The sequence below is a fragment of the Anarrhichthys ocellatus genome, unplaced genomic scaffold (assembly GCF_004355925.1).
Source record: "Anarrhichthys ocellatus isolate YVR2014 unplaced genomic scaffold, GSC_Weel_1.0 scaffold11, whole genome shotgun sequence".
NCBI classification, from domain to species: Eukaryota; Metazoa; Chordata; class Actinopteri; order Perciformes; family Anarhichadidae; genus Anarrhichthys; species Anarrhichthys ocellatus.
The window spans coordinates 3,255,562-3,279,526 of record NW_022280041.1 but is presented as its reverse complement, the minus strand read 5'-3'; the positions used below and the strand labels follow the sequence as shown (position 1 = coordinate 3,279,526).

The 23,965-nt window shown below is 44.4% G+C and overlaps 3 protein-coding genes across 7 annotated transcripts in view; 1 reads left to right on the top strand and 2 right to left on the bottom strand.

Annotated features, from left to right (window-relative positions):
• Positions 1 to 1,429, top strand: part of actn3b (actinin alpha 3b) — a 31,502-nt gene extending 30,073 nt beyond the window's left edge. For 3 of the 4 annotated variants that reach the window (XM_031851514.1, XM_031851512.1, XM_031851513.1), the window contains exon 22: positions 37 to 195. In XM_031851514.1, the coding sequence (XP_031707374.1) occupies positions 37 to 195 (159 nt within the window). Of the gene's footprint in view, positions 1 to 36 lie in introns of all 4 variants that reach the window. The other variant, XM_031851515.1, reaches the window with a different exon arrangement.
• Positions 338 to 12,315, bottom strand: prkd4 (protein kinase D4). Its single transcript, XM_031851516.1, has 19 exons — positions 12,217 to 12,315; positions 11,534 to 11,700; positions 9,251 to 9,389; positions 8,268 to 8,399; positions 8,017 to 8,171; positions 7,688 to 7,883; positions 7,133 to 7,216; positions 6,308 to 6,470; positions 5,871 to 5,994; positions 5,114 to 5,191; positions 4,678 to 4,894; positions 4,484 to 4,509; positions 4,283 to 4,355; positions 3,888 to 3,994; positions 3,636 to 3,797; positions 2,690 to 2,788; positions 2,338 to 2,605; positions 1,863 to 1,948; positions 338 to 1,681 (listed from the first exon to the last, which is right to left on the bottom strand). The coding sequence occupies exons 2-19, from the start codon at positions 11,687 to 11,689 to the stop codon at positions 1,517 to 1,519; spliced, it is 2,430 nt and encodes an 809-aa protein (XP_031707376.1). The 5' UTR covers positions 11,690 to 11,700; positions 12,217 to 12,315; the 3' UTR covers positions 338 to 1,516.
• Positions 12,316 to 12,574: 259 nt separating this feature from the next.
• On the bottom strand, positions 12,575 to 21,558 carry klc2 (kinesin light chain 2). Of its 2 annotated transcripts, XM_031851469.1 has the most exons (15): positions 21,339 to 21,558; positions 20,808 to 20,995; positions 19,437 to 19,682; positions 19,022 to 19,349; positions 18,611 to 18,827; positions 18,327 to 18,516; positions 18,066 to 18,239; positions 17,856 to 17,955; positions 17,409 to 17,458; positions 17,152 to 17,219; positions 16,911 to 17,019; positions 16,421 to 16,573; positions 16,082 to 16,215; positions 15,524 to 15,581; positions 12,575 to 15,324 (listed from the first exon to the last, which is right to left on the bottom strand). In XM_031851469.1, the coding sequence occupies exons 3-15, from the start codon at positions 19,662 to 19,664 to the stop codon at positions 15,241 to 15,243; spliced, it is 1,893 nt and encodes a 630-aa protein (XP_031707329.1). In that variant the 5' UTR covers positions 19,665 to 19,682; positions 20,808 to 20,995; positions 21,339 to 21,558; the 3' UTR covers positions 12,575 to 15,240. The 2 variants fall into 2 exon arrangements, with proteins under 2 accessions (XP_031707329.1, XP_031707330.1); XM_031851470.1 differs by having other exon boundaries at positions 16,091 to 16,215; positions 20,808 to 21,557.
• Positions 21,559 to 23,965: the final 2,407 nt, after the last annotated feature.

Sequence of the window (23,965 nt, the reverse complement as noted above, 5' to 3'; positions counted from 1 at the left end):
GCCTCTCTAAATCACCCCCGTCTCTCTCCCCTCCAGAACTACATCACAGTGGACGAGCTGCGCAGGGAGCTGCCACCCGACCAGGCCGAGTACTGCATCAGCCGCATGACCAGGTACACCGGATCCGACAGTGCCACCGGCGCCCTGGACTACATCTCCTTCTCCAGCGCCCTCTATGGAGAGAGCGACTTATAAACAAAAAAAAAAACCCCGCTTCTCTTCGCCTATCCCTTCTTCCCAGCTCCTATTTCTCCTATGTGGAGAGAGCGACTAAATCCCTTTCCACTGTCCTTCTATACTATCACTTTTTTTTCCTCTTTCAAATCTTCACTTTCTTTCCCTTCACTCACTCCCCCTCCCCCTCCCCACGCCCCAAAATACACTGTCCAGAGAGGATGAGAGTAGAAGGCTTTGCTCAAATCAAGCTGTTTGGACCGGCCAGCTTGTCCCTCATTTCTGTTAGAATGCCTTTAAAAACCAGGGACGTGGCAGGTTTTGCACTGAATTATGTAAGCAGCATACATATATCACACCTGCCTCTAGGAGAAGCAGACGGAGGTACTGAGTCCGTTAGAAAAATAAGTTATTTTGAGCTAAGCCTCCTGCTCTCCCCCCCTCTCTCTCACAGATGACATATTTTTTGTAGAAGGGTAATTAAAGAAGAAAACGTGATTTAAAAAAACGCTGGTTGGTCAGTTGGTTTGGTTGTGTAATTGTGCAGATGCATGCTATGTTGAAGGTTAGGAACACTGTCTTTGTGAGTCTCTGACTCTTCCTTAATCACACACAAAGCGTATCCTTAGGAGCCTGTTAAAGCAGGTCAGGTGCTATGATGTCACAAAGCCAGCCTAACAATAAAGATACCCACTCTTACAAAGAAATACTACAGCACTGTGAAACCTGCAGATCTTAAAGCCTTAAGCTCAGGAACAAGCGGAGGGTGAATGCGAGCACCTTAACATTAAAATGCAGAGAGAAAGTGAGAGAGAGCAAAGCACTGTGGGTAAATAGACAGGGCCATGGCTGGATGGCGACGTAAGAAGGAAGACAGACCGATCCCACACACCTCTCTAGAACGTATTCCAGCTCAGTTTAACGACACAGACGAAGAGAGGTGTCGAGCAGCGAGAGACAACAAAGGGCATCAGGAAAGTTGTGGACAAAATAAGAAGAATCGATACTGTACGTGGGACCACAGCAGGCCTATGTCAGCGACGAAGCAAATAGGGTTTTGGTCCCATTGTCAGGTCGGCCATGAGGATCAGTGCGAGTCGACTCCTCCGTTATGTACGATATTTTAATTTCATGTGCTCCATTTTCTCATTCTGTCCATCATCACAGACGCCACAAAAAAAATCACTTCCACACAGTTCTATTTAATAAAACCTCAACTTGGAATAAAAAAGGAAAAGTATATTACTAAACAGAAGTCGTGTTGTTTTTTTGTATAGAATAGAAGTAGGAATTGTTATAAATGTGTAATAAACATGAGTAACAACAAAACCGTCCCAACCTTTTAACCCTCCGGGTCGAGGTTAGGGTCCCAGCAGAGGTGTGGTGGGAACTCCAGGCCTCTGTCCTGGGCGTAGCGGATCCAGCGCTCCTCGTCCCCGCAGTGCGTCAGATACATGCAGCCCCTCCTCTGCTCGAACTCCCTGAGGTCACACCACAGCTGGAATTCCTGCAGGAGGGACGATGAGACAGTGTCAGTTGGTTCCCAGATTATTCTACCTCCACATTAGTCTTTATCCACGAGAGGGGCTTTCATGAACGGGTTAATGCATGCCGTCCCTGACAGAACACAATATTACAATTATAAACCTGCTCCTATCAGACGACAAAACAAGTGTAGTACATCTCACCTGCAGCCAGGGGTGTCCCAGGGTTTTGCCCACGCTGAACCTCCGTCTGACCAACACCTGCAGCAGGTTATTGATGAGACTCACAGCTGGAGACCAAAAAAGAGACAGCGAGGATTTACTCTGTGTCCACTGGAGACACCCAGTGGACAACAGGAGGACAGACATGTGTGGAACAAGATTTAAGCAAAATTAAACAAATATAAATGAGTGGAAAATCATCAGTATATTCATGAACAATGATTCATGAATGAAACTTTAAACATTCACTGTTATGAAGTCCTCTTCTTACTAAGTAAGTTTAGTCATTACTTGATTTAAATTTGCATTTCTGTCACAGTTACCAGCATCTTTAACTCTCCTTGATGCATTCTGTGGTCAGAAAGTCAAAGAAACATCAAACCTTGGGAAAAGAATCTCATTGCCGTGTCTTTAAAAGCTGCAACAGGAAGAGTTCAAATAAAGAAAGCATCCATACCCTCCAGAGAGATGGAGGACCACGGTTGTCTCGGGTACATGAAGGCGGCGTTGGTGATCTGCTGTCGGATGTCCTCGTCCTCGTTGAAGGGGAACGTGCCGCTCAGGCTCACGTACATGATGACGCCCACGGACCACATGTCCAGGGAGCGGTTGTAGCCGCTGTTGCTGATCACCTCGGGCGCCAGGTAGGCCGGCGTGCCCACGACCGAGCGACGGAAGGACTTCTCGCCGATGATGCGGGCGAAGCCGAAGTCGCACAGCTTCACCTTCAACACGGAGCGGTGGGCAATGTTGCTGTTAGAGCGACTCGTCTTCAAACGTGTAAGCGTGAAACTGTAAGAAAATCCCACCTGAGGAAAAGGGTGCGCAGAGACCAGCAGCACGTTCTCAGGTTTCAGGTCACAGTGAGCGATGTGTTTGAAGTGCAGATACCGCAGAGCCTCGAGGATCTGCAGCACAGACGGAGCACAAAAACATGAGGAGGACTAGTTATAGTGCAATGTATTAATGCAGGAGGTCAAGCACAAACACTTCTATTTTAAGGGATGCTGAGAGACAATTTTGTGGTGCACCACTGGACATCTTATGTCTGGTTATCAACTGAAAACTAGATTTTTTGATAAAAACATACAAATCTAACTAAAAAAAGGCTTGAAACGGGACAAGCAAGAACTAAATCTGGCTATTATTCTACTGTTACTGGCAACGACTACCCAGTGATGAAGATAAATAAGCATTACAAATAGGTTCACATTAAAATACATTCTGTTAACCTCCGGTTCACCGACCTTTTGGGCTTGTGACGTTGTCCGAAGTTGCATATTTCACCCACAGAAAGTCTCAAATCTTATCTTATCTCAGGATAGGAATTTATTTATGACAGAACCGTCCTCACGGGGGTTTCTGAAGTTAGGAATCCTAATTTAGGATGGCAATGATGATGAAGATGGGGAGCAACATGAACACTTAACAGGCTACTCAACCTGTTTGATGACGCTTTAAATAACCCGGACCATGAATTAATGGTTCGACATCGACTGCAAAGACAATAATTAACTTTAAAACGTGGGTTTCTTCTTCTCCACCGACACGATTAGTGCGTCCACGATAGCGAGCGAGCCAGAGACAAGTGAGAGTCGTTAATATTATTATTGTCCCTCTCAAGTACATCTTTGGAACTTCAGAAGTTGAGATAGATAGAAGTATTTAGGATATATTCTGTTTGGAACCGCTGTCGTAAAATTAGCATAATTGAAAAGACGTCCAGAGCGTTTATTGATGATGAAGAGGTCTTACCTGAGCCACCAGGAAGCGGGTGTTGCGTTCAGGGAGTCGGCCTAGCTCACTGGACAGGATCATCTCCAGCATGTCTCCGTGGAGCTCCTCCATCACGACGAAGACGTACTCCACCGTCTCAAACATCCCCTCCAACAGAACCACACCGAAGTGGGACAGATTCTGGGCAACACACACACACACGTATATATATATTAGATGTTAAAGATAATAATCTTTAAATAAATACCGAGATGAAACATGCATAAGTACCTGCAAGATGGCCACTTCGTTCCTCAGCTGTCTCTCTAGTTTGTTGGGGAAGCGCGTCTTGTCGATGACTTTGATGGCGACTGGACGACCCGACTTCCTGTGAGTACCTGAGGAATGAAGAATAACTCATATTACTTTATTTATGTTTCTTCATCAGTTCTGGTAATGCTTTGAATTACAAGTCTGCTAACAAAATTCTTACTTTCTCCAGAGTTTTCCCTTTAATAAACACAAGATAAATGTGATTGTTTTTAAAGAACTTATTAGTAAACTTGGGAGCCATAAAGTAAAAGGTCAACGTTTTCATCTTTACCTCGGCTGCAAACCTCCCTAAGAAGATACACTGGTTCTCTGCTGAACATCTGAACACTGTAATAATTTAACACCGTGGTCACCTTTGTACACCACGCCAAACTGTCCTGAGCCCAGCACCTCGTCTGTGGAGATCTGATACACCGAGCTGATGTCCTGCAACACACACACACACACACACAAACACACACACACACACACACACACACACACACACACTGAGGTATGAAGAAGAAGTTCACTGGGATTAATTCTGAATCAATAAGTATAGAGTTGATTCTTACCACGCCGTCACTGCATAAATCTTTATCTGTAATCAGAGTATTTTAATAAACATATATTTGTTATTAGACATAATGATATGTTCATAGAAGGCTGTCTGACTCATGACTCATTACATTATAAAATCTAAATGCATCATGTTTCAACGCCTACTTAAAGTATTGCGTAAGACTTATTTATGGTGGTTCTGGCTCACCCGGTCTCTCCTCGCCGCATCCTCCCCCGCTGCTCTGCACGGGCATCAGAGCCTGGCGGACGGCCCTCTCCCAGGACGGCCCGCTCTCTCCGGCCAACACGCAGTACACCAGCGAGGCCGTGACCACCTCCAAGGTGTGGGCGCTGTTTCCCGGCAGCGAGGGCACGGCGAGCTGGGCGGGGCCTCGGACCTGCAGCACCTCGGACAGAGCGATCTCCTGAGAAGAGAGGAAGAGAGATTCAGAGGGAAACACCAACATGTGTTTGTTGTTAGGATTCTTTATGTTGAGCGCTTGAATTTTACTCTCATAAACCTATAAGCAGCCTGTGTTTTGCAGTGAATTTCTTTTACTTTTCAAGCACTTACAAGGTGCCAAAACCAACCTGTTCATACTAAAGATGATTTGATATAAGAAGCGTTTGCGGGTCAGTTCTACCTTGTAGTACTTGGTGCTGCTCTCGTTCTGGTACAGAGTGATGCTCTTCCAGTCCAAGATCCAGTAATGACGTTTCCTCTGGGAAAACAGACGACAGGAATAATTCATGATGTACAGTACGTTTGTAGGAAGTGAATGAACCAGTTAATCCCAAAGGACGCTTTACGGCAGACTTTTCAACCCGCTGTCTTTGTCAGTCAGCTCCATTTATGCCGACCTGAGACCAAATGATCGATTGGTGTAAAACTCATACGCTGTCTGAAGTCAGTCTTTTTGTTCATCTTGATAAAGTCAAACATATTTAATATTATTGTACGTTTACTAGTCCAGACAGACAGTAAGTCTTATTTGTACCGCGATAGAGCGGAGACGGAAAAAAGTGGACAGAAAATGAACCCTCAGTCAAATTCTTATAACCTTTGTTGTCTACAGTGTCAGAATTTAAAAAGACTTTTCAAAGTCTTCAAGTGTATTGTAGGCATTGTTATTAATAAATTCCTCATTCTTGCTTCTTTTACCCTGGTTTGATTGAATCGTTTCTTCCCTCATCCAATCAACATATTTGAATAAACATGCATTTTACTTCCCAAATGTGCCAAAGAGGAAAGACAATGCAAAGAATATATAGAAGACGTGTGTAAGTATTTCTATTTTATGTTTATCTGCAGTATTTTCTTTTTTGGCAGAAAACATTCAAGTGTTGCATCTCTAATACCCATAAACACACCGAGTGTGTGTGTGTGTGTGCGTGTCTCACCAGTGTGTCAGTGTTGGTGTGATGCAGCAGCCATCCCTCTCTCAGGACTCCTCCCGCTCTCTTCTTGGAGTGATGCACCGACTGGACGAGCCTCATCAGAGGGATGTAGCTGCTGAAACACGGACTGAAGGAGGGACGGAAGACAAAAGGACATGAAACAGAAGAGGCTGATTTAGGGACAAGAACTGATTTAAAGTCACTTTATCGTTGCACTGATGGAGCAGCTGTAGTGTCTCCTCAATGCCTCTAGGTGACAGTAAGCTCCCTGCCTACAAGGTTTATGATGTATTCAGTGATGGATAACAGGAAAGATGAGTGTTTCAGTCTGAGCAGGAGTCACATTCATCAGGGACACCGTCTGGTGCCAACAGGATGCCGGAGTCACCTTCAAAACCCAGATGACATCATCAGAATAAATTAAAGACCTCATCTCTGACCTCATGGGCTCTCGTGGTTGCTCGTCTTCCTTTGTCTCAGTCGTCCATTCTCCGTCCGTGGACATCTCGTCGTCGGACATTTCTGGTGTTGTTGTCGTGCTGGCGAGCTCTGAATCATTGTCCTCTGGGTCCGGTGGGCAGCTGTGACCCGCTGCTGTGGATTCTGGGAAAATGACATCATGTGCAAAAGACATTAGGGGCTGGAACTTATGATTATCTTAGACATCTTAGACAAATAAAAAGAATTGTGAGGAAAGCCAACGTGAGGTGTTTCCCTTATTTCCTGATTTGTTCGACCAAAATAGAGAAAAGCAGTAAAACGTATAACAAGCTGGAACGAGCACAATAAATTACTTATAATTTACTGTTGATTAATGTTCTGTTGATCAATTTGTAGTTTAAAAAAGCAGTTATTTTAATCGCTGAGAGGCTCATTTTTCTCACTTGATACCAAAGATGATATAAAATCAATAACAGGAAGAAATCACATCTTTTAGCTGATTATTATTTTTTTTTTTCCTCCATATTTTGTTAGTTTACAGCCGTGCTCGCGGCTCTGTGAGGCTGCACAGAGGCAGCTAAAGGCAGCATGCTAACATGCGGATGTTTAACAGGTAAACGTCTATCCTGTTAAACCTAAACCTGACTCACTCATGATCATCTTTCTGTGAAAGTAAAATGAGTCCTGAATCTATCAAATGTCCTGGAGATGGGAGGGTGAATCAGCCCTCGAGTCATCACGGGGTTGTGAGAACAGAGAGCATGATCGAACAGGAGTTACTGTTCCAGGCATGTAAAGCAGACCTCCAGGGACCGACCGCTCACCTTCCCCGTTGAGGCCTCTCCTCTCTCCTGGACAGTCTCTGGGGACCAGCAGCTCACAGCGCTGATGGCAGTTAAACCTGCAGTCTGAGAAGAAAGTCAGAGAAACAGAGCGATGCACTCAGTCACATCATGAAAAACACAAAATGACAGTGTCAGCCTTTTGGACCCATCAATGTGATTCAAAGATTAGTTTTCATTTCAGACGGAGCTTCCTGCTTACACAGCAGACACACGTGGGTCTCTTTGGGCCCAGCTCATGTTTCTGAACCTCTAATACACAAATGGCTCATCAAAGCTTCTATAAATAGCCTCCGTGTAAGAATATGCTCATAGATTTTTAACGAGCTCATAGAGGCTGCTCAAATATCAGGCCAACTGCATCCACTGAGGAAGACTGTGGGACGTGGTTGAAAGCTCCAAAAAAAACGTCTTGACCAAAAAGTGCAAAACTTTGACCGTGAAGCCTGAATCATTGGAGTAAACATGTCTGCTTGAATTTGTGGAACGCAAACACTTTGTATCCCGAGCAGAAGGAAGCCCCCCCGGCCCCCTCACCTGTGCACTGCAGCCCCTGTCTGAAGAGCCCTTTGAGCAGCCGGTGGCAGTACTGGCACACGGTGGGTTTGGTGTAGCTGTGGATGTGGAAGATGTGAGGGACCTGAGCCCTGCTCGTGTCGCTGTAGCCGATTCCCAGCCAGACCGGGGGCTCTGCCCACGACACGGGCCTGGACGAGGGCTTGGTCATGCTGATCTGGAGAAGGACGGATGGGGAGAGTCGTAAACGTGGGATTAGAAGTTCATCTTCAACAGGTTCCAGTGACTCGGTGCAGAAGGAAATGCGAGCTAGTTTTTACCTCCTTTAAGCTCATTTTGACTGAACGTACCTCTTCCAGGCTGCCTCCTGCCTGGTTGGACAGGGAGTGCGTGCGGGGTCGTCGGGGGGGGAACAAGGAGAGGCTCGTGCTGACCTGACGCCGCGCTCGGCTGCAGTCGTTGGGCAACAGGAAGGCACAACGTTTATGAAAGTCCAATCCACAACCTGAGGAAAAGGAGAGACAGGCAACTTCACGTTACATGATGGCGAATAAAACAACAAACAACTTATTCTCACACTGTGGAAAGCGAGTGTCTTTACCGTCACATTTCAGTCCCTGCCGAACGAGGCCCCACAGCATTTCCCCACAGTGGTGGCAGAAAGTGGGGGTCCGGTACGATTGGACCACCAGGGTGTGTGGACGGATCCTCATCTCAGTCACTGACGCTGATCCTGAGTCGGATAAAAAAAAAAAGATGGCGTACAGTCAGTGCTACTGAGAAATAAATAAAACGAGTACTTGACACCACTGCCTTGTACTTGTATTGCATTTGATTAACAAATCTCATCTTGTTTTGCATGTTTGTTTTCCGGTCCTGAAGCAAACCAGCTCCACTCTTACATGTTTTTCCTTAATGCTTTTATAGCCTGACAAGGAAATTCCAGCATGTATTAGTATCAGTTATTAGGTGGTATATTCGTATTGTGGTGTATATAATGTAGTTTCTGTTCTGCAGTAAACTAAATATTTTCCTGCTATCTAATGTGAAATACACTTTGCCACCTCCTACCTGTAAAGTGCCCTAATTTGCAATAAAGCTTTTGAGAGCGCCGCTTCTCTTGCGGTCTTTATGGGATTTTTCTTTTTGCAGCATTTTTGTGTTTCGTGTCCAAGAGCTCAGTGGGACTGTCACGTAAGGAGGGAGACCTGCCAGAGTAAGCCTCACGGTAGGATTTAGCAGCTTTGTCGTGCTTGTTGGCTCTAATGCGTCCCGACTCTGCACCTCACAGATAACTTGACAGCCTGTGTGGATCCGAGCAGTGTGGAACGGTAAAAACAAACCAAAGAAAAACTGACAACAAATGTTTATATAGGCACAAAGGCCTTTGATTTGTAAAATAAGGTGTTTTATGATTTGTTTCCCTCCAAATTTAGACTAATTCCTCCTAAATAATGCTGTCATCTGCTGTAACACAATGATGGCTAGTATTAAAGTCTTTCTATCTTATCTTATAAAACATCAGACGAGAAGAATAAGAATAAATAGCTGCAACATAATACGTTTTTTTCTCTTTTGGCTGACCTGCGATGATGACCTCGATGAAGTCTCCATCCTGCAGCTCGTCCTGTTCCGTCAGACGTTGCAGCAGCTGCTCTGAGGCCGACTGATGTCTGAACAGCAGAATCTTCTCCCCGACACCGACCACGCTGCAGTCTGGAGCCTGAACACACACACACACACACACACACACACACACTGGTTGAGACTTCATCCAAGAAACCAGCTACATTTAAACCTTTTTGAAGTGCTGCTAGAAGGAATTAAGATCCACCAGCTGGGATGAAGCTGATACATAGATCACGTATTCAGCTCTTTCATCACTTGTTCCACCAAAAAACATTCAGTCTTGAGAATCAAAATTGTGCAGTTGTCGGTTTGAATGCGGGGAACCTATTGCACTGAGACGTACACAACTCTGAACGTGTGTGTACGCTTCAGAGGATGAAGACGAGGGTCAATGTGTGTAACTGCTGAGTGTGTTACTGTTGCCTGGTCAGAGAGACCGTAAATCTTTTTACCGTGACATAGTTGTGCGGTCTCGTGTGCTCGGTGGATCAGAGATCAGAGATGATATAAAACTGCACCAGAATATGCCACATGGCTGAGAAATGATTCTGAAGATTGATAACGGGAGCTCTTCTTGAGTTAGGTTATCTAGTGAGGGGGGGCAGAGGAATCAACCAGCATCATCAGCTAGGTCTGTGATGTACTGAGCTGTTGTGTCGTTTCTTACAGAGCATTACTACGGCCATGCAAGGGTTAATGCCATCATCTACGTTTTTACTGTACATTTAATTTTACCTGGACATAATAACGTGATGGACAAATAAGATAAATATCAAGCAAAGCAAACTACAGCTCAATATTTACCAGAAGGTACATTAATCGCTAACACAATTCAAAAATAATTCCTACTATTCTGAGACCCCTTGCAGTGTATTTAAGCAAATATTTTGTACAAAACGTATTATTGTAAAATGATACAATATTGGAATTTCTTTTTCTGACACTAAAAAAAGTTATATGTTAGAAGTGGAGATACAGGATCTCTCCCAGCAGACACATACATACAGTAACATGCTACTGCCGTCAGGATCGCATCCAGTGAATGCACTGAAATGCACCAGTAAAAAACACACACACACACGCGCACACACACGCACCCACAGCTGACCTGCTGCCTGGAAACAGAAAAGATCATAGTTGAAACTAGCGTCGGTGTGAGCGAGGCAGACTGCGTGTGTGTGTGTGTGTGTGTGTGTGAGAGAGAGAGAGAGACAGCAGGGGGAGAAGCTGTGGTTGGAAAGTTTGCTGTGCTCTTTGTGACCACAGAGTCTCTATAGCTGAGGCAGCTTGAAGACCAGACCAGCCGACACCGAGACAGAGACCGAACACCTGCAATTCATGAACATCTCATGTTTGACATCAACGACGGTTCCAACGCACCACTAACCGACTGACTGCAGATTTAAATTCTACTCTCATGAAAGATCACTAATGGATTAAAGTTTAGTGACAGGAGGTCGTGAAATTGAGGGTTTGAGGTTTTAACATTGTCGACAGATTTCATTCATAACGGACCGAATCCTGAGTCTGGTTGTCACACAGACTGGTTCTATGTTACCTGCTTTATCAGTATATAACGCTGGTTAAATCTGATTTATAAGATGCACTACAGATTAAACCACACTAACCGACACAATCCTCCTCCATGCAGAAAGTGACCTTTCAAAGTCCACTTCCTGACTCTTCTGAGAGGCTCCAAATGTCAGCTGAATACTTTCCAAGTGGGGCTGTGTTGAGTCAGTCACAGATCACTCAGTGCTAGCTACAAACCTTTAACAATAATAATAACGCCTTTTAGCATGTTTCGGCTCACTTAAGCTCTTTGAGGCTGCTGCAGGTCTCCACTGGAGCAGCTATGGGTCGAGTGCAAATCCCCCAAGAACCTCTCGATCAATGCCATTACATCTTCAGAGTCAGATTCTACCTGCAGGTGAAGGACTTTTAAAAAACTGTGTCTAATTGGTTTTTACCCACCACATAGGAGTCTACAATACAGAGAAAAGGCTGTTTCTAAATGATTGAAACAGACACAACAATTTCTAAATCAGTCTGCCTTGTTAAATGGATGCAGCAGAGGCCGCAGTCTCCTGACTTTCCTCACCGAGTATGAGTCAGGTTCCAAAAAACACTTCATCCTACAATTCCCATGATGCCCAATAGCATCTTTCATTAGTACATTTGATGAAAAGCCCCTTTGAGGCTCCTCACTCTCCTCACTCTCCTGACTGCTGGGATTACCTTGCGCTCTATGATCTCAGCAGCCAGCCTCTTGGCATGGCGATAGCTGCGGTTGCCAGCAGGGACTCGAACCACCTCCCTGAACAGGCCGAGCTGGAACTGGACCAGACCCGGCGCCGTGAACCTGCTGGGGCTGGAGGGAGTCACTGCGAACATGGAGGAAGATCCTGCGGCAACACGGGATGATTACAGGAAGAAAGAAATGTTGAGGATCTTACTTTGAGAGTTTTTGATTAAAAAGAAAAAGACAAAATTCTGAGATTCAATGAAAAGTTATTTTCTGAAACTCCTCCTGGAGTCTCAACACAAGCACATTATAGGCTACTGTACATTTGATTAGAACAACTTTATTTTCTTTAATGACGGATTAACTTTCAGGACGCAAAAGTCACGTTCTTCATCTAAAATAGTTGTCTAATAACTGCAGTACTCATCTTCTATAATGAATCTTCAGGTTAAATTTAGCAAGTGACACATTTCAAGAAGCAAATACCTTTGTGTCCCTAAAAACAGATGTTGAACACTGATTGATGGAGAAGACGAGACAGGACATCAGTTAATTCACAGTATCACGATCAGCTCATTATTCAGATACACAAAGAGACACAACTAAACTGTTTGTTTAGTTTCCCCATTACCAAAATAAAATCACTGAAATAACATCTGGAAATACTCCACCTTACTTTCTAATCGCGTTTCTCTCAAGCTCCTATCTTTGACATCAATGGCAGGACTGTAACTCAACGGTGTGACAGCTGATCGGTCTCTTGCGGTGCTGCAGACTCTCAACGTGCACACTGGTGGGTCTGGTTTCCTCTTTGTGGGGCTGGGCTGTCGATTGAGACAGGAAGTCACACAGAGAGAGAGAGAGAGACACACACACACACTCGCCTCTGTGGAAGCTGTGATGGTGCAGCGTACGGTTAACACGCCCCACCAGCCTTAGTTGTGAAAACTCACACACACGCTCACACACTTTGAAATGGTCAATATCATCTCCAGTTTCTGACAAGCACGGATAAAAATGCACGAGACACAGAATTAGTTTGAAAAGTGGAGTTTGTATTTATTGAACCTTTGATAAAATACACATTAGGTCGGCCCCTTCACAATAAGGTCGGCCCCATCACCAATCGCCAGCAATACAGGAGCTGGACTTAAGCCCCACCCCCACAACATTTACCAGCTGGGGCTCCGAGTCACTGCACTGATCTCCATAAATATTTGGACATCGGAGAAACAGAAAGATCCGATTGAAGCTTTGGATCAAAATCAGCAGCAGTTATATTATATTTTTCTCTCAGCCATTTAAATGAGCAACATTATTGTATTAATGTTCATATATTTGTGGAGTTTGAGATTAATAGAGATGCTTGAGAACTTCCTGATTAATACAGTAGAGGATGCTTATTATTGGTCTTACAGTTCTGTGTGTGTAGAGGAACTCAGTCAGGAACAAAAGGAGTTTCTGGACTACAAGTTAGTGTCTCACTAACTTCTGTACACAGCTACGTGGTGCGATTAGAGGAATTCCCGTCATTCTTATGTGAACAAGTGACATACAGGTAACACATAGAAATGTTGTATACGGATAATTCTGTACATTATTTGCTGCGAACGACAATTAAAGCACTTCTTTCCAAAAACACCTCTCATTATTTCTTTAGTAATGCACTTCACTCCTCCTCCTCCTCCTCCTCCTCCTCCCAAACCTGCTCCGCCTCGCACATTCAGCAGCTGATAGAACAGTTAGCACTAGTTTAGACTCGGCAGCGTGACCTCATCCAAAGGTTGATTTCATCAGAAGGTTGACTTCAGGTCTTTTGGGGCGTAATGGCGACGGTGTGCACGCACCGCCGTGGACAAAACACCTTCACAACAAACCTGCGTCTTCCTCTCTTTGAAATCAAACTCAGCTTGTCAAGAACAAAACGCTTTCTTTTTTTTCGGCTTTCTTGTATTTCGAAAGCGATTCCTTGACAATCTGATGACAGACGAGGAAGTGATGTCACGACTCGCCGAGCTCGTTTTTTGACTTGATGTACATTCTGTGGACAGTTCTCTTGGTACCGGTTCATATTTTGGTGGAGTTTGCAAACAGCACAACAAAGAAAAGAAAATCCAGTGTAAATGTCACCAGATCCCAAAATCCACATCTAACATAAACACACATAATCGGTACTTTCAACATAAAAGCTCAGGAAAAAAAGAAACGCATCAAAAACAAAGAAAAGTCAGTGAGGACGGACGGTCAACAGTCGGATGTCTGATCACAGCTGATGAAGTCCGTCCTGCTCAGCGTTACAAACGTCACGCTGAGGATTGTTTCATACAAAATGTTACACGTTCAGCAGTAAATGAAGGAAAAAAACGAATTCACAAGAGAAAAATCCCGTTGATGAAAGTAAACACGTTGTAGCTGACGCGCTGCGTCGGCCTCGATAAGATATAGTGACTCATATTCTTTAATGAGTGCTGATGATGCTCTGAATATCCTGATTTAATGATTGTAAACAAACAGTATTTAAATCTCTTTCACAGCGTTTTACCTTCATATTCAGACTTATGGCCGTAAGCCTGGAAGTGAGGAAACAGGTAATGATTACTGCGTTTGATTTAACTTCCTGTCGTACCACATACAGTAGGTAGTATTTAGTAGGGTTTGAAAATGATTGAGGTTCATTTGTAAATTTCATATAAACTTTCTGGCCCTTTCATTTGAAAGATATTCTCCTGACGTTTGTGTCACCGGTGCATTCAAAGTGCTTTAGAACATTTTAGACTGAACCATTGGTCCGAATGACAGCAGAGTTCAGTGATCGAGGTACTAAATGTATCAGCAAGCTCGACCTTTTTACTGACACGATGAGCTACGTGCCCATTTCAATATCTCCTTTCCTTCTGTCCTTCTTTCACTGCCTCTCTTCCTTTCCTTCTTTCACTCCCTCTCTTCCTTTCCTTCTTGTCCCGTCCTCCCCCCCTTCAGATAAGCAGTATGTTCTACTGAGACCTTCTTAAACCCAATAGTGTAAACAGAAAAGAAGAAAGTGCTCTATATACAAAGAATGAAATATCGAATAATTTAAAACTGTATATACATAAAAAAGAAGAAGGCAAAAAAGTGAGGTTTAAATGGTTAGTGCTTATGTCTTCTTGAAGATCCCCAGAGATTGCTCGTGTTCTCTTCTATGCCTCTGCTCTGCCCGTTAAAATCAAAGCGGATCGTACCATTTCTACGGGCGCTCGGCATCGGCAAAATACTTCATGCTACGGGTGAAATACACGGAGTGCGAAGCTTCTCTCTGAAGGGAAACCGGAGTACATTTAGCCTACGTACGGTCGAGTGTCTGCACGTGGTGGAGATCTGAGGAACGGACTACTTGCGATGAGGCTACGGCGCGGTGCTACGAGTCAAAAACCGCGAGGCGTTCAGGTGCAGACATCCCACGTTCTAGTAAGCAGCATGCTGATTAATGTGTATCTAAATATTCTCTTTTGTGATGGGTTGCAGCGGTTTGTACAGCGGGGGTGTCTGACGGGACGGCGTTTAGAGTGGCGATGCTTTCTTTCAAAAATATGCTGCAGGTGCAAGCGGTCGATCTCGCTTTGAGCTTTTAAGTGCGTTTGTTGGATCAAACCAAGCTGCAAACAGCCTCTCCTTCGCCCGGGCCGCTTTCTGTCGCCTGAGTCCCGCCTCCTGTCTCTGACTAGCCAATCAGGGAGCTGCGTCTGGATAGGTCCACGTTGCTGGCGCTTAGTCCTCTGCAGTCCGAGAGGCCGGAGTTCACGTCCTAAGAACAGATCAATTCATGTTAAAACTACTGTTTTATAGAACTACTATATTCTCATGTAGTTGTTTCATCTTTAAACAGTTTAAAGAATGTACGTTTTGGAAATACATTGAAACATGGAAATGTTATTCAGACTGCACAGACCTAGTTAAATCGTGTGCTCTGCTGTAGAGGAGTATTAAATACATAATACTAATACCTGTGTGGTCTCCTCAGTGCTCTTGTTGAGGAAGTTGAGGGAGCTTGCTCTCTTCATTCTGAGCAAAACAAAACAATCAAACAATGAGCCTTTAAAAACTCATTAAAAGCATAATATATATATATAAAAACACATTAGGACTAATCTCAAACACAAGGCTTATACATATATTTATCAAATAAAATATGACCAACTAACATTTAAATTCCGGTTGTAATTAAACCTCATTCAGAAATACCTCATACTACGATTATTATATTTATGTTTCACTGGAACTTTAAGGATGAAAAAGTATGGAAGCTTGTAAGGGACATCCATAATCGATTTCAAAATAAAACGCATGACTTTTACCAAAACATTATCGTTTAATTAATTCACTTACTACAAAAAAGTGTATTGACAAGAATGTTAATAATCAATCCTCATTTATCAAGCAAGAATGCCAAATATTAAACTAATAGAAAAATCATTCATTAGCCCTACACCTAAAGCCAGACTAACAACAATCATATCTCCATGAAAGCTTACACTCACACACACACAGACATACACACACACATCTCTAACCCTGGGTTGCGGGGCTCTTGTGGTCCGCTCCCCTGCAGCTTCTTCACCAGCATCTCGCTGCTCCTCCTCAGGGCGTCACGAATCTTCCCGAAGGAGCCGCTGCGACGCAGAGACCCGTTACCGTCCTGAGGAAACATGGAACACAACAAGTCAGCATTTACTGGAGACATTAAATACTAAAGATGTCCTGTTTACGAGGCACGAGAGATTAAAATGACTTTAACTGCCTTGTGTGCACAGCTGTATTTACCTTGCATCATGTACACGAACTATGATTAATACTTCCAGTGTATACTTAGTGGTGTAATGAATTGGTGTCCGTTTACTGACCCCGTTCCACTCAGCGGAGTCGTCGCCCTCGCTCTCCCCCCGCTGTCCACCCGGCCCGTTGTTTCCCTCCCTACTGTGTCGTCTGTCTCCCCCTCCGGCTCCCCCGTCCTTCAGCAGCTCCACCACCTTACTCTGGTTGATGGCATCAATACCCTGAGAGAGGAGAGGGAGGGGGAGAGAGAGACAGAGAGCGAAAAGGAAGAGAGAGCGACAGAGACAGAAAGAGAGAGAAGAGAGAGAAAGAGAGGACACACAAAGAAAAACAAAGATTGTAGAAGAGTGATTAAAAGGAAAATAACTGCTTTTCCACAATAGCTCACTCAGCACACACACACACACACACACACACACACACACACACACACACACACGGCTAATAAATCGCTGGAAGGCCCGCTGAGCTAATCAGGCTTGTAGACTGACCGAGCGGTTGAGCCCAGACGACTAATCTAACGGCAGTAATTCAGTGATTCAGTGTTTTGTGCAGCACCTGTTTACGGGACTTGGTGGCGACCTCTTCCAGTGTTTCTGCGGCCTCTAGTTTGCCCTGGCGACGGTACAAAGCTCCCAGGCTCTTGAGGGTCGTGTTCACTGTGGGGCTGCAAGAAAAAAAAAAAAAAACACACAAAAAAAATGTTTTTATTTACTATTTAAAACGTGTGTAACCAGATGTTAAAATAAGGTATGTCTCATATAACATTGATTCCAGTGAATTCACACGTCTCACCCACCTGTCCACTTTGCAGGCCTTGTACCAGCTTCCATACTCCACATACGGGCCAGAGTCCCTGCGCTTACCCTTAAGAGAGACAGAGAGAGGAAAGAGAGGGAGCATGAGGAGCCAAGCATCAACCATTACCATATTAAACAGCCCATTAAAAATGCCCTTGTTGTCATTTGTACAGCCTGCTGCTCTCCATCAGCCATTTCCATAATAAGCTGCGCCGCCAACAGCAGCAATGAACAGAGCTCAACCTGAATGACTCACCTTGCTCTCCTCTCTCTCCTCTGCATGCATCCAGATTGGCTTGTTGTCATCTGCAACAAAAGAAATCATATAAATGCTTCAGATGAACAATAGTGAGAGTGGACGACTGCACTGAAACTTGCTAACAAGCATCCCTGGAGCCGGGGCGAAGCCACATTCCTGCCGAGGCCCTCCGTCTCGTGCCGGGCATGTGAGCACATCAGGGTTTGATAGGCTTAGCAGCAGCGGGAGGGAAACATCAACATTGAGCCGCTCCGCATGCTCAGACAGCACTAAATAATCCTCTGATCTGCTGAGAGGACGGAGGGAGGACGGGAGGGATCGGGGGCGTGGCCGAATCAAAAACACACGGCAGTTGTCGGAGGAACTAAAAATGTCTCTCATAGTTTTTATGACTTAAATCTTTTCTTTTAGTCCGTAACAAAGTCCTTTCTTGACTCTACTCACTGTTGACGGATCCAAACTCCTTCTCGTGTGCCCTGGTCAGGATCTCTTTGTACAGAGACTCCGCATCTTTGAACTTCCCCTGCTTCAGGTAGCACGTGGCCTGAGGAGAAGCAACACGTAATCACAGGATGAGAGGAGCTGACAGAAGAGCAGGAAACAAGTAAAGACTATATTTGTTAATTATGTCTTAATGACGTCCGTCCCCCCCACCAGGTTGTTTTTGGTCTTGGCCACGTTGGGGTCATCGGCTCCCAGCTTGGACTCGTAGATCTCCAGGGCCCGTCTGTAGTAGTACTCCACCTCGTCGTACTTGCCCTGGTTCTGACACAGCAGGGCCAAGTTGTTCAGCTGCTTGGCTACATCCGGGTGGTACTTCCCCAACACCTGGAGGCAGATTTAGAATCGTGTATCCTTCCTTTAGATAGGAGACTTGGTTGTAATGAATGAAGACTTGGTGGTGTGTGTTTTTACCTTCTCTCTGATCTCCAGCGCTCTCTTGCAGAGAGGCTCCGCCTCCTTGTACTTGCCCCTCTTGCCGTACAGGACAGCCAGGTTGTTGAGGGTCGCGGCCACAGCCGGGTGATCCTTCCCCAGGGTCTTCTCTCTGATGGCCAGCGCGTCATTCAGGAGGTGAGCCGCTTCTTTGTACTTGTTCTGATCCCTGGAGGACAAAAACGCAAACGCAGCATTTTGTTAAAAATCCGTAAAAATAGATTTTAAATGTTCATCTAGAAACCCTCGTCTCCGTTCCCCACCTGTACACCAGGGCCAGGATGTTGAGCATGGTGGCCACGTCCGGGTGGTCGTGTCCGGACGTCTTCTCCAGGTCCTCCAGGGCCTGTTTGCACAGCGGCACCGCCACCTCATAGCGGCCCTGGGAGGCGTACTGGATCACCAGGTTGTGGAGCGTCCTGAGGCGGGCCGGGATCTCGTAGCCCCCCTGCTGGGCGGCTACCTCTCCGCTGGGCTGGGCTGTGGGACAGAGGAGGAGGATATTAATTATTGAAGGCAAGTAAGAGCACTTACTGTCTAATGGGGAGGAGAGCTGAACATGCTGTATAAAGCATCGCTTAAGTGACTTTTTTATATCTGCAATTTAACTTCACTTTGTTGACACAGATCCATTACCAGGCCTGTTTGTGGTCTAACTGCTGCTGACGTCATACCTGGTCCCTGGTCATCATCGTTGGGGAACAAGTCATCCAGACTGTCCTTTGAAGTGTCTCCTCCTCCGCCGCCCCCGGAGCTCTGGTTCTTCTCCTCCGAGGGCGAGACGTCGTCGTCGAACTTCTTGATCTGGTTCATGAACTCCAGGTGCTTCTTCTCCTCCTCCAGCTGGGCGACGCTCTGCTCGCTGCGCTGCAGCTTGTGCTGCGTTCCCGCCAGCTCGTCCCGCAGCCACTGGTTCTCCTGGCAGAGCCGGCGCACCTGAGCGCGCAGCTTCTGCTTCTCCGACTCCACGGCGCTCAGGTGGCTCGACAGGGCGATGATCACCTGGGGGAGGCGAAAAGGGGAAATGGATCTTGAAATGAAATTGTTAAGATATGTTTGTCTCCTTAAAAGCATCCCATACACTCTCACCTGTGCCTCTCCCAGGCCCAGCTCGATGGCCTCCATGCTCTTGCGAAGCAGCCCTGATTTCTCCTGTGCGGCGGGTGGCTGGGTGCAGTCCAGCAGCGAGTTGAGGAGCTGGGCGTGTTCGCCGCGCAGCGTCTCCAGGCCCTGCACCACGGCCTTCGTGTTGAGGACGATCTCATCCTGACTCAGGCGCTCCAGGGCTTCTTCACGTGGGTACACCATAGCGGACATTGCCTGGTTTCATACACACTGCGGGGGAAAAGAAGTGATAACCTGTGTGTGTGTGTATAGTACATGTAAAACACATTCAGATTACTACAAGAGGATTCCTCCGAGCTTGAACCTGACACAGCAGCAGCCAGTAAAGCCAATTCAAATGAGACGCTGTCACTGGACAGAGCTGCTGCTCAGAGGAAGGAAGATTCAGAGTGAGGCGATGACGACTAAATCAAAACATCACAGTCAACGTTTTTTAATGACACAATTTAAAGCATTCTAATGAATAAATGTTGATGTTTCGTGTTTATGATAAACGATTAATGTTCATGCTAATAACAAGAGACTGGACTAAGTCTGAACACACTGACTCAGTACCTTAATACTGAGCATCTAATTAGTGCTAAAAACTAATGATTATTTTCTTTATTAATTAATCTTCACTGTTAATATCTTCAGCCAGAGCTCACAGATAAATACATCATTCATTCCTGGTGTCACCTTTAGGAAAAGACAACATTCGAGCTGTATATGATGCTTGGTTCCATATCAGTACGTCAACATAGATCTCACAGTAGTAGACAGAGCCCGGCTCAGTAAATAGTCACTTCCTGCCTCAACACTGAGCAGCTGTAAAGGAAACCGTTGCAGCAGCAGGACAGAGGAGCCGATTGTGCAACATCGTGACTTTCTCTCTTCTCCTGCTTTGATGGTGGAGGCGCACCTGTTCTCTCTCTCTCTCTCCCTCTCCCTCTCCTGCTCCCTCCCTCTCTCTCCCTCACCCTCTATCTATCTCCCTCCCTCTCTCTCTCCCCCATCCTCCCCCCTCCTCCTCCCATCCACCTCACACACAGACTGCAATGCACCATTATTATTTAAACTTCCCTTTAAATGCAGCTAATGCAGAGAAGGATAGCCGAAAAACGTTCAAAATAAAAGCATCCAGAAATTCATATTATCACTTATCCAGGCATATTTAATGGGACTATTTTAGGCCACAAATAAATAAATGAGCCGGTGGATGGTCGAGGCCTGCAGTGTTTGGGTTGGCAGCATATCAATCAAGGTGACCCACAATAGAGAACACTGATCTTATCAATTTTAACTATGCATCTGTGTCTTCATGCTCATTTAAATATTATTTATCCGTATATTTACCTTCATCGAAGACAAGTGTGATGCTTTTCTGTCCCTCGAACAAAGCGGCAGGACAATGTTGTGATGCTCCAGAAGACAGACCAGCGTTAAGTCCGCGAGCCTTCATGCAAAACAAAACAGCTTCCGGATGTAGTTTTCAAAATAAAGGATAGCTTCCGGTTATAGTCCGTAAAGTAGGACGATATAGGCTGCAAAACACGACAAAGCAGGTTATCAGAGACGTAGGAAATTACACTATCAAACGAAAGCACGTTTGAAAAAGCCGTCGTTTAGCAAAGCAAAGGATGCTAACGCCAGTTAGTAGTTAAGTAGCGGTACGCTAACGGCTAACCATTAGCCGAAATCAACGTTAGCTCTGACTTTACTTTGAAGGCAGCTACTAACGTCAGCTGGGTTACCGTTACCTGTCCTGTTCGTTTCACACTCCTCACGTGCACACCGAAATAGCTCCCACATCATTCAGTTTAGTTTAATACGATTACAAACAGTTAGCTAACAGCAGACTTGGCGTGCTCCTATAACGGTACTTACGGTAACTACCGTCTGCCTCACCGTCTGCCTTACCCAGACTGTCACTTGACAATTGAGACCAGCAGAAATACGCTTAAATGTGGCGTTACTGACCGGTCATCCTCTCAGAAATGTTTATTCAGTAATAAAAAAGTGATGTTATCGTATATGTGATTCAAATTTTTTGAAATGGGAGACGAAAAATGGCTGTTCTCCCAGAATCCAACAACCAAAGGTGAAGCGAAATATCAAGATGAATCGGGTTGGCCATTTTCCAAGCGGGGCGGGAAATTATCTTGCGCATGCGTATAGCCTAAAGTGCTGCTCCCGTCTAGCCTTTGCTTGACTTGTATCTTCCATCAGCCCTATCTCCAATTTTAAAGGTGATTTTTTTAAAGGATGTTAGCTGGTTGATTTGTAATTGAAAATAATGTTGTCACTAATGGTCAACAAGTACATTAAAACTAACTAAATAACTAAACTGGTGTTTTTTACATAACAGGAAGTAGGTTGAAGTGTAGTTTCTTGCTGTGCTCACACTCTTTGTATTCTGAAGTCAGTGGAGGGCCCATCCAAAGAGACCAAAAAGGGCATAAGTGACCTGCTAAACACGCACCATGTGCACTATTTATTTACACATTTTACATCATACAATGGTGACCTATCATACTGGTTGATTCTCAATTAAAAAGCACTTTTATTCATGTAATCTCTCTAAGTATCACTAGTATCACTATTTGGTGCAATTGCGATAAAATCAATGTATTGTTGGTGCTGCATAATAAACTATGTAGGATTATATGTTGTCTGTGATGTTTTACTGCAGGTTTACAAGCTTGTATTCTCCTTGCAACCCATTTGTTCCATGACTTTTTTTTGGTCATCTTTATTTGGAAAACACTCATCATTAAATTAGTGTTTTAAACTGCAATCTTACCACCATTCATAGTAAGTATAAAGAAGCTATATAAGCTACAAAAGATGTTTATTTATAAAAAAAAAAAAATACAAGAGACTGAGCTACAAATCAGGAATATTTTTATTTAAAAAAAACAAATGAAACAATGAACACGTTTCATCCCACATCTGTTTGATTGACAAACGTAATCATGAAAAAGCAGTACTATACAAAACACTTCAAATTAAGAAAACCAGAACTAGAATACAATATAACAAGTACTATCTGATATGTACAAGCATTATAGTTTGTTATAGTTATCGTTATAGGCAAAAGGCAAACAAGCTGAAGAAACAATGGCGTGTGCAAAATACTCTCCACGCAGTCCACAAGCTGAGGACGCTCTGCGCGGAGCAGAGGTCTATCACAGCGATCACAGGCAACATGTACAAGCTGTTAGTGAAGGGGGACAACATCGCTTCACGTGACGTTAGAAAGCTAAGCTGGTGGAAGCCTGGTGAAGAAGACTCATCATCAGAGGTATATCTGAGGAAGGTGGAGAGAAAAGACACTGCTGATCGCTGACAGGAGATTATTGATGGACCAAACAGGTCCTGATCTCTAAACGAGGACAGAGGAACCATCGCTACACCGTCACAAGCACGGGAACGGAGGTCCAGGTGAAAACACACCGGAAACGAGTTCAACACACAACCAGAGACGTTAGGAAAACGTGTAAACTGGAAGAGAGACGGGAAAGACGGCTGATAAAAGGTGAAGGTGAAGTTCCTCCAACACATTGAAACGATGACTTCAGAACAAGGATCACTTTGTTGTTGATGAGTTTTGTAGTATCAGCAACCCCTCAACCCACAAATCTATCTGAATAAAATCTACACTTCTGATAGTTTTGGCAGTGATATTGTTTGTAATGCCTCTTTCACATCATAGCAATAATTAAACGTTACTACAAGGCAAAGAGCTTTTTTTTTTTATTCACTAGAGGTTGTCTCTAACGGCAGATACATACATTTTTTCAAATTTAAAAACACGGTACCTTTTATAATAAAGCCTTCTTTAAAAAAGCTTTCCGAGTTGTCACTAATGACTTCATTGAAAGGTTAAAACACATCAGCAGGAAGCGATCACAATGCATAAAATGACTGCTAAATTTCAACCTGAAGCCGGATTATTTGTTATTTCTTTGGCCACTTGGGGGCAGCAGAAACAAACAGCATTGACATATATTGTCATTTTATTATCGGTAAACAATTTGGAAAACTATCATTCATTAGGTTTTGTGTTTCAGATCAATATTCACTCATTTTAGCTCAGTTAGAGTCTCCACCAACTCCTGAGAGAAGTGCAGCTTTAAGAACCATATTGTTTTTATATTGATATACTAACCAAAGGAATAATTGGCATTAGTGTTAAATTATGAACCCTTTCTAAGTATTTTGAAGTGGCACCAAGATGATTGTACTTTTTTAGTAAAGTTTCTTGGAACGTCTCCTTCCTAAAGTCTGCTTTAGGCCACATGACACAAAATGATTATATATCGGAGTGACGCGTCTACCTGTGCCTCAAAATGTAAACTAAATTCAATACATTCAGACATTTGGAAGAACTTCTAATCGACATCAAACCGAGCGCTTGTTCAGCGGTGACGGACGAGCTGTGGACCAAACCCTTCAGTGTGAAACCTCCAGTGTAACAGGTGAACGGTTAGCCGAGTTGTAACACAACTGTC

Excerpts from the sequence above, each read along its gene's own strand:
- prkd4 (XM_031851516.1), bottom strand. The coding sequence starts at position 11,689 with ATGTTCGCAGTGACTCCCTCCAGCCCCAGCAGGTTCACGGCGCCGGGT. Across the intron at positions 4,356-4,483 it reads ATTTATGCAGTGACGGCGTG|GACATCAGCTCGGTGTATCA; the intron begins GTAAGAATCAAC and ends TGTGTGTTGCAG. Across the intron at positions 2,789-3,635 it reads CCCGCTTCCTGGTGGCTCAG|ATCCTCGAGGCTCTGCGGTA; the intron begins GTAAGACCTCTT and ends TCTGTGCTGCAG.
- klc2 (XM_031851469.1), bottom strand. The coding sequence starts at position 19,664 with ATGTCCGCTATGGTGTACCCACGTGAAGAAGCCCTGGAGCGCCTGAGT. Across the intron at positions 18,828-19,021 it reads CGATGATGACCAGGGACCAG|CCCAGCCCAGCGGAGAGGTA; the intron begins GTATGACGTCAG and ends TCTGTCCCACAG. Across the intron at positions 18,517-18,610 it reads ATCCTGGCCCTGGTGTACAG|GGATCAGAACAAGTACAAAG; the intron begins GTGGGGAACGGA and ends TTTGTCCTCCAG.